General features: G+C 52.8%; 1 protein-coding gene across 1 annotated transcript in view; it reads left to right on the top strand.

Moving 5' to 3' along the window:
• LAMC3 (laminin subunit gamma 3) overlaps nucleotides 1–14,844 on the top strand; it is a gene marked incomplete at its 5' end in the record, with an annotated part of 87,173 nt that overhangs the window by 8,780 nt on the left and 63,549 nt on the right. The window contains 2 exon segments of the mRNA XM_017849893.1: nucleotides 8,904–9,208; nucleotides 14,391–14,521. Coding sequence (XP_017705382.1) covers nucleotides 8,904–9,208; nucleotides 14,391–14,521 — 436 coding nt within the window.

Raw genomic sequence — 14,844 nt, 5'->3', positions numbered from 1 at the left:
GGCGGATCACCTGAGGTCAAGAGTTCGAGATCAGCCTGGTCAACATGGCAAAACCCCATCTCTACTAAAAATACAAAAATTAGCCAGGCATGGTGGCGTGCGCCTGTAATCCCAGCTACCCAGGAGGCTGAGGCAGGTGAACCGCTGGAACCCGGGATGCAGAGGCTGCAGTGAGCTGAGATTGTACTGCTGCACTCCAGCCTGGGCAACAAAGCAAGACTCCATCTCAAAAACTAACTAACTAACTAACTAACTAACTAACTAACTAACTAAATAAATAAAAGAAAGCAGCTTAATCCCTCCTTTGTGATGAAAAGGTTTCTTCCAAAGGCAACCAAAAGGCTAGGAAAGGAGTGGCCCCAAGATTTTTTTTTTTTTTCCCTGGTGTCGGAGTCTCACTCTGTAGCCCAAGCTGGAGTGAAGCGGCATGATCTTGGCTCACTGCAACCTCTGCCTCCTACGTTCAAGCGATTCTCGTGCTTCAGCCTCCCGTGTAGCTGGGACTACAGGTGCGTGCCACCATGCCCGGCTAATTTTTTGTATTTTAGTAGAAACGAGGTTTCAACATGTTGCCCAGGGTGGTCTCGAACTCCAGAGCTCAGGTGATCCGCCCGCCTCGGTCTCCCAAAGTGCTGGGATTACAGGTGTGAGTCACCATGCCCGACCCCCAAGATCTTTTAAACAGCGACGAGAATTAAAACCTGCAGCCCTAGCCCAGCCCCTCACAAGCTCCAGGGGCTAATGAGGCTTCTGGGTGATTGAGACAGCTGTGTTCCTATCAGGAAGGCCAAGCCAAAGTGTCATCCTCAACTGTTAGCTGGTGGTGACACTGCTTGGGAGTACTTGGCTACCCTCACCTCCAGGCCACCCGATACGCTGTTCTCTGTGCGTAGAATTCTGTTCCTTCTGCTCTCCTCACCTGTCTGGCTCCCATGCACCCCTGCTCATCCCACCAGCTTACTAGACCACATGCCCCAAACTTACTTCTCACCACCTCCTCCCTCTCCATGCTCCTGCCAGCCTGAACTACAGGCTTCACCACGAGGTGGCCACAGCTCTGCCAACATCCTGCCTGATGTGGAATGCACCTTCTCCTCACCTTCCCTGGCTAATGGCTGCTCATCCTTGGAACCATAGGATGCCTTGTTGATGCTCCCACAGCCTCCCTGGGCTACTTTGGCCTGTTCTATAAAGACCTGTCTGTCTCGGCTGGGCACGGCTGCTCACGCCTCTGATCCCAGCACTTTGGGAGGCTGAGGCAGGCAGATCACTTGAGGTCAGGAGTTCGAGACCAGCCTGGCCAACATGATGAAATCCCATTGCTACAAAAATACAAAAATTAGCCAGGCTTGGTGGTGCATGCTTGTAATCACCACTACTCAGGAGACTGAGGCAGGAGAATGGCTTGAACTCAGGGGACGGAGGTTGCAGTGAGCCAAGATTGTGCCACTGTACTCCAGCCTAGACAACAGAGTGAGATTCTGTTTCAAAACAAACAAACAATAACAAAAACAAGACCTGCCTCTCTCTCCCTACCTGTCACCTCCCCTTGGGGCAGGTGCCATGAATCCTTATTGCTGAGCATGGCACCTGGCACACAAGAGGTGCCCAATAAATGCTTGCCAGATGAATGAGTAGATTTGAGGCAGGATTTGTACCTTCAAGGAGTTTATAATCCAGTGAGAGAGTGGAGACAGCAGGTAGTCCTGACAGTATGGGACACTGTCCCAAGTGTGCCTGGGAGTCATGATCCCTGCATGAGTCTCTGTTTAACAATAGCCAGCATTTAGTAGGCACCTGCTGTGTGCCAGGTGCTTTGCCAAGTGCTTTACACGCACTGTATGGCTGAGATCCCCAAACGCTTCATTTACTAATGAGGAGTCAGGCTCAGGGAGGAGAAGGACTTCCTCAGTGTCATGCCCAAAGTCACTGCTCAAAACCAGGGTGCCCTTCTACTCAGGAGTCCATGGGACCCCAGAGAGAAGGGACTGCGTAGGAAGGGAGTGAAGGGGCTTCTGGTGCCCATGGAGACATGGAGGTCCCACCCGCCCCCCTCCCGGTCTTCACCTGCTGGCTGAGCCAGCAGCTGGGCACAGCAGAGCGTCCCCCACCAGCCACCCCGCACCGCCCAAGCCAAACAGCAGGAGCGCCAAGTTGCATCCTCTCCAGCCAGCTGGAACATAAAGCCCATCAAGAATGATACCGGGACAGTCATAAAAATCAAGCCGGCCCACATCCGGCACTGACCAAGCAGAATGAGCTCAGTATGAAGAGGCTTATTTTGGGAAAATGGAAACAAAACAAAGCCCTTTAATTGGAGCCATCTGGGGAATAGCGGCCTGGGGAGTAGGGCAGGAAGGGCTAGGGTGGAAAGTTGAGCTGGGAATGCATGGGTGAGGCTGCCCTGCCCACCTCGAGCATTAGAACCAGGCGGTGAGCTGCTCCCAGCCTACAGGGGAGTCACACACAGCAGGGTCCCTGAGCCCCATCTGGCCACCCACTGCTCCTGTTCTTCCTCTCCCAGGCGAACTCTTGGCAATTCTGGGTGTGGTGACTCCCTGTGAGGAGCTGGGGACTCCCCATGGCCATGACACCAGATACCACAAGACCCTGGCTGAACCAGGGCTAGGCTCCATCACAGCCCTCCCATCTTGGCACTAAGTCTAAGCCCCAAATATGAATCAAGATTGCCAAGTCTGAAAAAACAAAAAGATTGTCAAGTGCTCCTCTAACCTGGGGAGACCAAACAGTTTTCCTTGGATTGATTGTTGCCTAGGGCTTTGTGTTAAGAAGGATTCTGAGGTACAGTCTGAGCTGAAACATGACTGAGACATGACTACACGTTTGCAAAGAGAGGTGGCAGGGCATTCCAGACCATTGCATTAAGTCAGGGAACAGACGAGGGGCTGAGAGGTGACAGAGAGGAGGGCAAACGGAATATTCCAGTGAATGAGCTAGTGATCTGGAGAATACTGAGGTCACTTGCTGAGGATGGAGGTGATTCACCAGCTTCTTGTTTTGGTGCATAGAGAGACTAGGGGAGGAAGGAAGATGCCTTTATTTTTTTTCTCCAAATACATATAACACAAACGTTTAATCTGGCTTTTGATTCTTCTGGGTATATCCCCAGAAGTGGGAGTGCTGGATCGTATGGCAAAAAAAAAAACCTATTCTTAGGTTTTTTGGTGTTTGTTTTTTTTTTCTCCCCAAATGGCAAAGAGTCACTGGCTTGCTTTTAATTAGCTTTCACTTTTAAGCTTTTGTAATCAACCAGGTGAGAATGGTAGGAGATATTTCCCAACACTTCTCATGTAAATTCACATTGTAGGTTCTTATTTGGAGTGACACGGGCTCTTCACTGCTTACAAGGTTATTCTTGAGTTGCAAAATTCTCTCTCCATGCTTTTTCCTGTATTCCTCTATTCGATCTCGGCTGCCACAGAAAGCAGAAAGCAGTCAGAGAGAAAGCACAGGGACGCTCTTTTTGCATCTGTAGTGGAAACCTTAGCCGACAGTAACTGCTCTGGGGCTGTCAAATAGATGCATTGTTTTTAGTTTTTTCAGGAACCACCAGTTTTCCATAGCGGCTGCACCATTTCACATTCCCACCCACAGTGCACAAGGGTTCCAATTTCTCCATATCCTTGCCAACACTTGTTATTTTCTGTTTTTTTTTTTTTTTTTTTTTTTTTTTTTATAATAGCCACCCTAATGGATGTGAGGTCCAATTATACATATATATATATATAACTGTGTAGGGAAAACTCCTCAAAATGTGTTTTTCCTCTGCTCTCAGACCACAAGCATCATCAACACAGAAGACTTCTGTGACCAAATGCGTGGGGTTTTCCCCCACACAACAAGCAGCGGTACCAGCTGGGTGTCCTCTAATTCAGTTCCAACACAATCTAGTCAGAGATAGCATCAGATCCCACAGGTTGAGAGCTCAGTCCCCAAGGCTGTCTTCCGCCACACACACCAGTCGCAAGTCAAGGCCTCAGAAACTTCTGACAGACTAGCTTCAAGTTCCCATGACCCCTTCTTTGGGTTCAATCAGTTTGCTGGAGCAGCTCGCAGAACTCAGGGTAACAGATGGACCGGTTTATTGTAAAGAATATTGCAAAGGACACAGATGGAGAGATGAGCAGGGTGAGGAACGGTGAAGGGGCGGGAGCTTCCATGCCCTCCCTGGGTGCCACCCTCCAGAAACCTCCCAGTGTTCAGCCATCCAGAAGTTCCCTGAACCCTGTCCTCGGCTTTTTATGGATGCTTCATGCATCAGCATTGCTTCCCCTGGGTATAGGGTGGGACCCTCTCCTGGAGGGTCTTAAGACCCACAGTCAGAAAGGTGGGGGAACTTTAGAGTGAAAGGTAGGCAGGAGAAGGCAGAGGCCTGCCCCTGAGGCCCAACACACCCAACATTCTCACAAAAGACCATAAGGAGGGCTATGGGAGTCATAAGCCAGGAGCTGTGGATGAAAACACACACACACACACATATATATTTTGTTTGTTGGTTGGTTGGTTTGTATAGAGACAGGGTCTCACTCTCTTGCACAGGCTGGAGTGCGATCACGGCTCACTGTGGCCTCTACCTCCTGAGCACAAGCCATCCTCCCACCTCAGCCTCTCAAGTAGCTGGGATATGCAAGCCACCACACCCAGCTAATTTTTAAATTTGTTCTTATTTATTTATTTTTTGTAGGTCGGGTGTGGTGGCTCACACCTGTAATCCCAGCACTTTGGGAGGCCGAGGTGGGCGGATCACGAGGTCAGGAGATCGAGACCATCCTGGCTAACATGGTGAAACCCCGTCTCTACTAAAAATACAAAAAATTAGCCAGGCGAGGTGGCGGGTGCCTATTGTCCCAGCTACTTGGGAGGCTGAGGCAGGAGAATGGTGTGAACCTGGGAGTGGAGCTTGCAGTGAGCCGAGATGGCGCCACTGCACTCCAGCCTGGGCGACAGAACGAGACTTCCGTCTCAAAAATAAATAAGTAAATAAATAGAGACAGGATCTTGCTGTGTTACCCAGGCTGGTCTTAAACTCCTGGGCTCAAGCGATCCTCCAGCCTTAGCCTCCCAAAGTGCTGGGATGACAGGTGTGAGCCACTAAGCCCGGCTTGGAACACCTTTATTACCCTGTACCTATTAGCAGTCACTTTCTGTTTCCCCCCAATCCCCGTCCTGAACCCCTATCCTGTGACAGCCACCTGTCTTCTTCCTATCTCTGTGGATTTGCCTATTCTGGACATTTACGTGGAATCCCATAATATGTGGTCTTTGGTGATTAGCTTCTGCCACTTAGTGTAACGTTCTCGTGGTTCATTCTTGTGGTTGCTTGTGTCAGCACTTCATTTCTTCTTATAGCCCCATCATAGTCCATCATATGACATACCACGTTTTTTTGTTTGTTTGTTTTGTTTTTTTTGAGGCGGAGTCTCGCTCTGTCGCCCGGACTGGAGTGCGGTGGCCAGATCTCAGCTCACTGCAAGCTCCGCCTCCCGGGTTTACGCCATTCTCCTGCCTCAGCCTCCCGAGTAGCTGGGACTACAGGCGCCCGCCACCTCGCCCAGCTAGTTTTGTATTTTAGTAGAGACGGGGTTTCACTGTGTTAGCCAGGATGGTCTCGATCTCCTGACCTCGTGATTCGCCCGTCTCGGCCTCCCAAAGTGCTGGGATTACAGGCTTGAGCCACCGCGCCCGGCCGACATACCACGTTTTATTGATTCGTTCATCAGTTGGTGGGCATTGGAGTTGTTCCCACTCTTTGGCTGTTATACAAAGAAAGCTGCTGTGAACATCCATATGTATGTTTTGGGTGGATGTATATTATGTGTTTTCATTTCTCTTGAGTATATGCTGAGGAGTGGAATTGCTGGGTCCTGTGATAACCCTGTGTCTAACATTTTGAGGAACTGCTGGGCTGTTTTCCAAAGTGGCTGCCCCATTTTACATTCCCATCAGCAGCGTATGAGGGTTCCAATGCCCCCACTTCCTCACCAACACTTGTTATTATCTCTGTCGATGCTAGCCAGCCTAGTGGATGTGAAGGGGATCTCATTATGGTTTTGACTTGCATTTCCCCGCCGGCCAATGGTGTGGAGCATTTTTTCTTTTGTTTCTTGGCCATTCATATATCCACTTTGGAGAAATGTCATTCAAAACCTTTGCCGTTTTTGTTTTTTCTTTTTTGAGATAGAGTCTCACTGGGTTGCCCAGGTTAGAGTGCCAGGTTCTCACTCGGTTGCCCAGGTTGGAGTGCAGTGGTGTGATCATGGCTCACTGCAGCCTGAACCGCTTGGGTTCAATCAGTCCTCCCACCTCAGCCTCCTAAATAGCTTGGAGGCACAGGCCACCGCGCTCGGCTCATTTTTTATATTTTTTGTAGAAATGGGGTTTCACCATGTTGCCCTGGCTGGTTGCAAACTCCTGGGCTCAAGCAATCTACTTCCCCTTTGCCTGTTTTTAGTTGGGTTGTCTTTTTGAGTGGTAAGTATTCTTTATATATTCTGGATAAGTCCCTTATCAGATATATGATTTGCAACTATTTTCTCCCACTGTGTGGGTTGCCTTTTCATTTTCTCGGTGGTATTCTTTGAAGGACAGAACTTTTGATTTTGATTAAGTCTAGCTTATGTATTTTTTTCTTTTGTTACCTGTGCTTTTGGTGTCATTTCTAAGAAGGCTCTTCTAGCACAAAGTCCCAAATATTTATTTACTCCTCTGTTTTCTTCTGAGAAAGAAGTTTAAGCCTTTTTTTTTTAAGACAGAGTCTTGCTCTGTCGCCCAGGCTGGAGTGCAATGGCACCACCTCAGCTCACTGCAACCTCCACCTCCTGGATTCAAGTAATTCTTCTGCCTCAGCCTCCCGAGTAGCTGGGATTACAGGCACCCGCCACCATGCCTGGCTAATTTTTGTATTTTTAGTAGAGATGGGGTTTCACCACGTTGGTCAGGCTGGTCTCGAACTCCTGACCTCAGGTGATCCATCTGCCTCGGCCTCCCAAAGTGCTGGGATTATAGACATGAGCCACCGCACCCAGCCTTTTAGTTCTTACTTAGAGTCAAGATGTTTTGGGAGAAGACTAGGATGGCTTGTCCTTGACACCTAAGGAAGATGGTGATGGCAGTGGGCAGCCTCCTGGGGGTCTCTGGGACCAGGGATGGAAGGATCAGAGAATAGAAAGCCGGCCATGGGGAGGGGACTGGGTGAGTTCTGTGCTGCTCTGAGGAGTGAGAGGCTACTGCCAACGGCAGAGATGCAGGAGGGACTCCCTGTGTGGGCCGCTCTTCCCTTCATTCATTCATTCCTGCACCAACACTCAGTGAATGCCTGCCAGGTGTCAGGCACCTTGCTAGGTGCTGGGGTGGCAGAGATTACCAAAGAGACGCCCGGTGCCGACGACGAGGAGCTCTGTCCAGGGTGGGGAGCCACTGCTTGAGCAGGTAACTCTGCAGGAGGCTAGCTTTAGGGTCACATTGCAGGAGGCCCCTTCCCCTGTCTTGGGGGGATGTCAGGGGTGTGGATTAGGGCTTAAGGTTGAGTTGGGCTTCTGTGAGGAGGGGGTACCTGGATGGAATCCTTAACGTAGGAGGGTAGGGGGAGATGGTGGCATTTCAGGCAGTGGGAAAATTGCCTTTTAAATTCAGGCTGTACTTCCTTCTTATTATTGAAATTATACCCGCTCTCAGCGTAGACGCCAGATACTTCCCAGCTCGAACTGTGGAAGGTGGGAGTTCTCCCGCGCCCGCACCCCAGCCTCCCTCTCCGCCTGACTGTCTGAGCCGTTTCTGTTCCCTGATGCATCCTTATCTCCCAGCCTTGTGCCTGCACTGCCACATCGGGGTTTTTCTCTTTTTAGGGATTGCCTGTTGACATCCCATGAGGGAAGAGGAGGAATTGGGAACCCCCTTCCCTCTACCACAGCCATCCTTCCTACCCCAGGGTAGCTGAGTCATTGTGATGGAGTCAGGTCTGCTGTTGAGGATGCTTCCAGGGTGGAGCGCAGGGCAGGCAGGTGCCTAAAGCCTGCAGATCCCCTAACTGGATGTCGGAGGCATGTGGGGGAGTGGGGCTAAAGCCCAGGGAAGCGAGAGGCCACTGGAAGGTGGGGGTTCAGGGAGCAAGCAGAGGGGCTCAGGAGGAAGCCAAGGCAGGCAAGGGAGAGGAGAGCAGGTGGAGGCCCCGGGACAGGGGACTTTTGAGGTGATGAGCATGATCAGAGGCCCAGGAAAGGAGGTGTGATCAGGGGCCCCTGGCTGTGGCCACGGGGGGCTGTGAGTGAGGTGACTTTGCAAGTACAGTGTCTTCTGTGGAGTGGCCCAGAGAAGCTGAATTGTAGTAGGTTGAAGGTTGAGTTGGGAGATGAGGCTGTGGGGCAGTGGATTTAGACCTGTCTTGGGAAATTTGGAAGATAGAAACTTGGAGCAATAAGGGGTCCAGGGAGGATTTCGTGAGGATTAGGAGATCTGTAGTCATTGCAAGGGAATGAGGCCGAAGGCCCAGTGCAAGGATCGGCTTTGTTGGGGTACAGTAAAAGAAATAACTTTCTAACAGTAGAGCAGGTTTTCTTAGAATGTGGCAACATCCCATTGCTGGAGATATTTGAGCAAAAAGAGATGGCTGCCTATCAGGGGTGTTGCAATGGAGATTCCTGTGCAGGGTGGTAAGTTGACCCGGAAAAGGAACAGCAAATACTTGGGAAGCATGCGGGCATTGTCCTTCCCAGTGCCCCAACAGGCATCACGAATGGAGGGTGGCATGCCCTGTCTAGAGCTCTAGACAGCTTCCAGTGATCCATCCACGCTAGTGCATGCAGTACAGCCATCTGCCCTCCCCGGACCAGGATTCCATTCCTCCCACCCCTTCCATAAAATGGGCCTTGTCTTCCTGGCTGCAGGGAAGGCTTACGAGATCACGTATGTGAGGCTAAAGTTCCACACCAGTCGCCCTGAGAGCTTCGCCATCTACAAGCGCAGCCGCACCAATGGCCCGTGGGAGCCCTACCAGTTCTACAGCGCCTCCTGCCAGAAGACCTACGGCCGGCCCGAGGGCCAGTACCTGCGCCCTGGCGAGGATGAGCGCGTGGCCTTCTGCACCTCCGAGTTCAGCGACATCTCCCCGCTGAGTGGGGGCAATGTGGCCTTCTCCACCCTGGAGGGCCGGCCCAGCGCCTACAACTTCGAGGAGAGCCCTGGGCTGCAGGTCAGAGAGGAGTGGGGCTTGGGGCGTCGGGACGGGGTTGGGATTGGGTCATGGCAGTAGGAGGGTCTGGTGTGCCAGGACACACAGGGTGGGGGACCTGCAAAACCAGAAATTTTTTTTCTGAGTCTTGCTCTGTCACCCAGGCTGGGGTGCAGTGGCACAATCTCTGTTCACTGAAACCTCCGCCTCCTGGGTTCAAGCTATTCTGCCTCAGATTCCCAAGTAACTGAGATTACAAGTGCCTGCCACGACGCCTGGCTGATTCTTTTTTGTATTTTTAGTAGAGAGGGGGGTTTTGCCATGTTGGCCAGGCTGGTCTTGAACTCCTGACATTAAGTGATCCACCTGCCTCAGCCTCCCAAAGTGCTGGGATTACAGGCGTGAGCCACCACTCCTGGCTGACCAGCAGCACTTTCTGTGATGACGGAAAGCGCCTTTAGCTGCACTGTCCCATGTGGTGCCACCAGCCACCATGAGATGTGGCCAGCGCAGATGAGGAACTGGATTTTATATTTTATTTAATTTTAATACATTTTAACTTAGATAGCCACATGTGGCCAGTGGCTGCCACGTTGGAGAGACCGCTGCGGGGTGGCGGGAATGCACACACTGTGACCAGTGTGATGCTTGGCACGTAGGGCGTACCCACCCATGCTCTGGAAATATGCGTGCATGACAGCTCCCTGTCCTTGTCCTCGCAGTAGAGAGGCCTGTGGCCATGTCGGTCCATTCAGGGCCCTCCAGTTCAGCCCACATAGGTCCACCCAGGTGTGTGGACCTGCCAGTATCGGCACCCATCTGTGTCCACATTGCTATGTGTCCATAGCTGTTTATCTACACACAAGTGTGTTGGGCGGCTCTCCAGTCCACCGGTCCCCAACCCCTGACTGCAGACTGGTACTGGTCCAAGGCCTGTTAGGACCTGAGTCACAGCAGGAGGTGAGCAGCAGGCAGGCGAGCATTCCAGCCTGAGCTCCGCCTCCTGTCAGATCAGCTGCCTGTGGCATCAGATTCTCCCAGGAGCCACTGGGTTGCATGTCCTCATGAGAATCTAATGCGTGATGGTCTGAGATGGAACAGTTTCATCCCAAACCACCACCTACCCCGTTCGTGGAAAAAATTGTCTTCCACGAAACCTGTTCCTGGTGCCAAAGAGGTTGGAGACTGCTGCTCTAGTCCGTTTCCCCGGGTTCGGACCCGAGACGTGTCTGAACCCGGGGAACCTGCCCTCTCCTCCCCTCCAGACTTTCAGAGCATCTCCTTTGCCCATCTGGGATAACGAGGGAACTGGGGTTAGAATCCTGCTTCCAGAGGGGACACCGAGACCCAAAAAGAAGTTGCATCCTGCCAGCGATGTGCAGCACGAGAACACATGGAGCCGGCTGTGTCGGGGTCCCAGGACCACACTTGGGTTTAGTGATTCACTAGAAGGACTCATGGAACTCAGAAAAGCTGTGAGGCTCAGAGCTGCAATATTTTGCAATGAAAGGCTACCAGCTAACATTAGCCAGGGGAGAGGCGCACGGCCAGGTGTCAGGAGGGACCAGGCTCTGAGCGTCCAGCTATTCTCCCAATGCAGCGGAGTCACACGCACAGCACATATTTCCCCAGAGCCACATGTGACCGTGTGCACAGACTACTGCCAACCTTGAAGGCCAGAGTTTTATTTTTAATTTTTTTTTTTCTTAGACAGAGACCTCGTCTCACTATGCTTCCCAGGCTGGTCTCGAACTCCTGGGCTCAAGCGATCCTCCCACCTCAGCCGCCCAAAGTGCTAGGCTTAAAGGTGTGAGCCACCACACCTGGCCTGAAGTCCAGTGTTTTTACTGGAGGTTGGCAGTGTAGACACAGCTGACTGCCTGTGTGGCCGACCTGTCTCCAGCCCCTCCAGAGGTGAAGCCGATTCTGTGTGGCCCAAGGCCCCCACCACAAATCAATTTATCAGCATGGACTGTGTAGTGTGGCCAAGGGAAGTCACTCTTACCAGGTGGGACATCCAAGGATATGGAGGTCACTCCCTTGGGTCCAGGGCAAAGGGCCAGGCCCCTCTTCAGGCAAGCCAAATCCTTTATCACACAGAACCACATCTCCAGACCTCCAGGCCCTGCTTATCCCACTAAAAATGTACACATGTCACCATGATTTTGTTTACAAATTACAATTTCTTCTCCATGGGCTCCAAAGCTCTGTAGGTTAGAAAACGTCAGCTGAGATCAGATGAAGACAGGCAGGGAGGGCCGGCCCCTGCTCCCACCTGCGTCTGTGCAGCCACCACCCTGGGGACATCCTTGGTCGTTGGAGGTTTTGTGTCTCGTTGCCTCATGTATTCTGAATACTGTCCCTGATGGAGAGATGATCTTTTGAGAAATGTCTCCCCTGCTGCTTCTGGATAGAAACCAAGAGCAGAGCAGGACAAAGAGAGGCAAGTCTACCTTACTCTTTTCTCCTGATGCTCCCCTGGACACATTTAGGGTGCAGGTGCTTTCTCAGAGGACACAGAGCTTGGAAGGAAGGATGTGGCTCCTGGGTCTTGGGCCCCTCTGACCCCCATGGAGCGGCCTAGGACTTTGGAGGAGAAGGCCGCAACCTGGCTGTTGCAGAGTAAGACCGCCAGAGTTGAGTGGCTGCCTGAGCACCCCTTGGACATACAGCCCAAGTTGTGCACCTCCTGCTTCTCCTTAATACCACAGCCTGGGTCCTGGGATCCATCCAAAATCAACTCCAGCACCCACTCGTAGCTTAAGCTGGAGTTCCAGTGCCTGGGGTCAGTGGGGCTTGCCCTAAAATGACTTTTTTTTTGCTTTTTTTTTTTTGAGACAGAGTCTCACTCTGTCGCCCAGGCTGGAGTGCAGTGGCCGGATCTCAGCTCACTGCAAGCTCCGCCTCCCGGGTTTACGCCATTCTCCTGCCTCGGCCTCCCGAGTAGCTGGGACTACAGGCGCCCACCACCTCGCCCGGCTAATTTTTTGTATTTTTAGTAGAGACCAGGTTTCACCGTGTTATCCAGGATGGTCTCGATCTCCTCACCTCGTGATCCGCCCATCTCAGCCTCCCAAAGTGCTGGGATTACAGGCTTGAGCCACCGCACCCGGCCTTTTTTTTTTTTTTTTTTTTTTTTGAGACAGTCTCACTCTGTTGCCCAGGCTAGAGTGCAGTGGCACGATCTTGGCTCACTGCAACCCCTGCCTCCAAGGTTCAAGCAATTTCTCTTACCTTAGCTTCCCAAGTAGTGGGACTGCAGGTGTGCGCCACCACATTGGCTAAGTTTTGTATTTTTAGTAGAGACGGGGTTTCGCCATGTTGCCCCAGCTGGTCTTGAACTCCTGGTCTCAAGGGGTCTGCCTGCCTCGGCCTCCCAAAGTGCTGGGATTACAAGTATGTGCCATCGTGCTGGGCCCTAAAATGAGCTTTAAGGCACCAAGACATGCCCCCTGCAATTGAGGCTAAGGCTTCTCTCTCCCGGTGTCCATCCTATGTCCCAGAGATTTTGACCCCACTCCTTTACTGCCGTTGTCCTTGCAGACTGATGGATTGAGTTACAGACCAGGAAGCAGAGGCAGGAGACCTTGGGCAGGTCACTGCTGTCTCTGGGCCCCACTGGCATGATAAGGTGTTGGGGTAGACACAGGAAGGCAGACCAGCTTCGTGGTTAAAGCTGGGGCCCTGGGATCAGGTAGACCAGAATCCCGGCTCTGCCGTGCACGGGCTGTGCAACTTGGAACAGAACAGTTACCCTCTCTGAGCCTCAGTCTCCTCATCTCTAAATGGGGTTAATAACAATACCTACTCCAGGGTTCCTGTGAGGCCCGAGCGCTAACCACACAATATGCGTCAGTAGCCGCCACACCTCCTAGCTCTGACTTCCAGTTGGTTTGAGTTCTCCAGGTGGCACTTTTTTCTGGGGAAGGAAGCATCGCGGTGCCTTCAGCTCTGGACGGCCGGGCTTCCCCACCCCAGGCCTTAGCTCCTTGTTCAGCAGCCGGTCCAGCAGCATCAGAACCTGGGCACTTGTTAGAAATGCAAGCTCCCCGGCTCCACCGCTGACCTCTGAATCAGAAGCTGCACTTTAACCAGATCCCTGAATGCACGCTGACCTTTGGGAAGTGCATCCTGGGGTGATCCGGGCCTGCGAACTCAAACACAAGCTTAGCTTGGTGCAGAGGCTGCCACTTTAGTGTTTGGGTGCTGGACCCCTCTTCCTGGCCAAGGCATCCTCCGGCAGAGTCCCCGGGTGCCCGGCAGTAGCTCCGGTTGCCGAGCTCTAGGGGAGCAGGAGGGGCTATAGGCCTGAGTCACGCTGGGGCAAAAAGACGACCTGCCAGGAGCTCATTTTCTGTACTGATGGGCCTGATTGCTAAAGCGGGGGCTCCTGGGCGGAATCAAAACGCTGATTCATATTCAGCTGGAGCCGCTGCTGATGGTAACAGCAGGCAAATGAAAATGTCAGTCTTCACGTGGGTTTTCCCCGACTTCCCCTCCACGCTCTTCCATGGGGAAGCTGCTCATTCAGGAGTCCGCAGGTATTTCTCGAGCGCCTGCTAGGGCCAGGCAGAGCCCAGGGCTGGGGAGGCAGCGAGAACAAGGCGCCGCAAGTCCCTGCTGTGTTTAGGGCAGGTGACCTAAACACAAGAGCCTGACCCTCAGCATGTGAGAAGCCAGGAAACCCAGGGCCTGCTGCACACCAGGCCCCACTGAGCAGGGGAGAAGGTCGCGGGGGCACACCATCCCCCCGCTGTATCCCTGGAATGGGGTGCAGGAGCCCCTGGGAAAAGCCAGGTGACCTGCACAATGGGGTCTTCAGCGGGCTGCTTCGACCCCTGTCCCCCCCAAACCTCAGCTGCTTCCTGACCACGGGCCCGACTTCACAGCCAGTGCTGACACTGGCTACCCTCCTCCAGACACCTTTGTAGGGAAAGTGCTATTTTTGTTCCATTTCACAGGTGGGAAAATGGAGGCTCTAAGACATTGAAGTTGCACCAGTCGGTGGCCTAGCACCCAGGTTGGGGTGAACCCCCAAAGCACAGCCTCATTTCTGCAGCATTCTCAGAATTGGCTTGAGCTTGGCCTGTTCCTGTGTCCCAGGAGCCCCTGGGGCAGCCAGCTGGACCTGCCAGCAGAGTGATGGGGGTAAATACTAGATACTCGGGAACCTGCTGATGGCTCCCTCTCCCCTCTGCCCCAGGAGTGGGTCACCAGCACCGAACTCCTCATCTCTCTAGACCGGCTCAACACGTTTGGGGATGACATCTTCAAGGACCCCAAGGTGCTCCAGTCCTACTACTATGCCGTGTCCGACTTCTCTGTGGGCGGCAGGTAGGTGGGAGAAGGGAGGTAGGGTTCCAGGACTCAGATCTGAGAGCAGAAGGCGGCTGCTGTGCGGGGGCACAGAAGCCAGGTGTGCCCCAGGGGAGAGGGAGGGAGCACCTGCCATTCAAGGCCCTGGGGGCCCCCACCCAGCCCACCTCCTGCCGGGTCCCCTGCATCAGCTGATTTGCCATGTGCCAGACACACTGGGTCTTGGTGCCCATTGTCCCCTCAGCCTGGAGGTTCCTCCCTTTCTCCCTTCCTTCCTCCCTCCTTCCCTCCCTCCCTCCCTTCTTTCCTCCCTCCCTTCTTTCCTCCCTCCCTCCCTCCCT

This window comes from Rhinopithecus bieti, unplaced genomic scaffold (genome assembly GCF_001698545.2).
Source record: "Rhinopithecus bieti isolate Rb0 unplaced genomic scaffold, ASM169854v2 scaffold_31823, whole genome shotgun sequence".
In the NCBI taxonomy this organism is placed as follows: Eukaryota; Metazoa; Chordata; class Mammalia; order Primates; family Cercopithecidae; genus Rhinopithecus; species Rhinopithecus bieti.
This window is presented reverse-complemented; position numbering and strand designations above follow the sequence as displayed.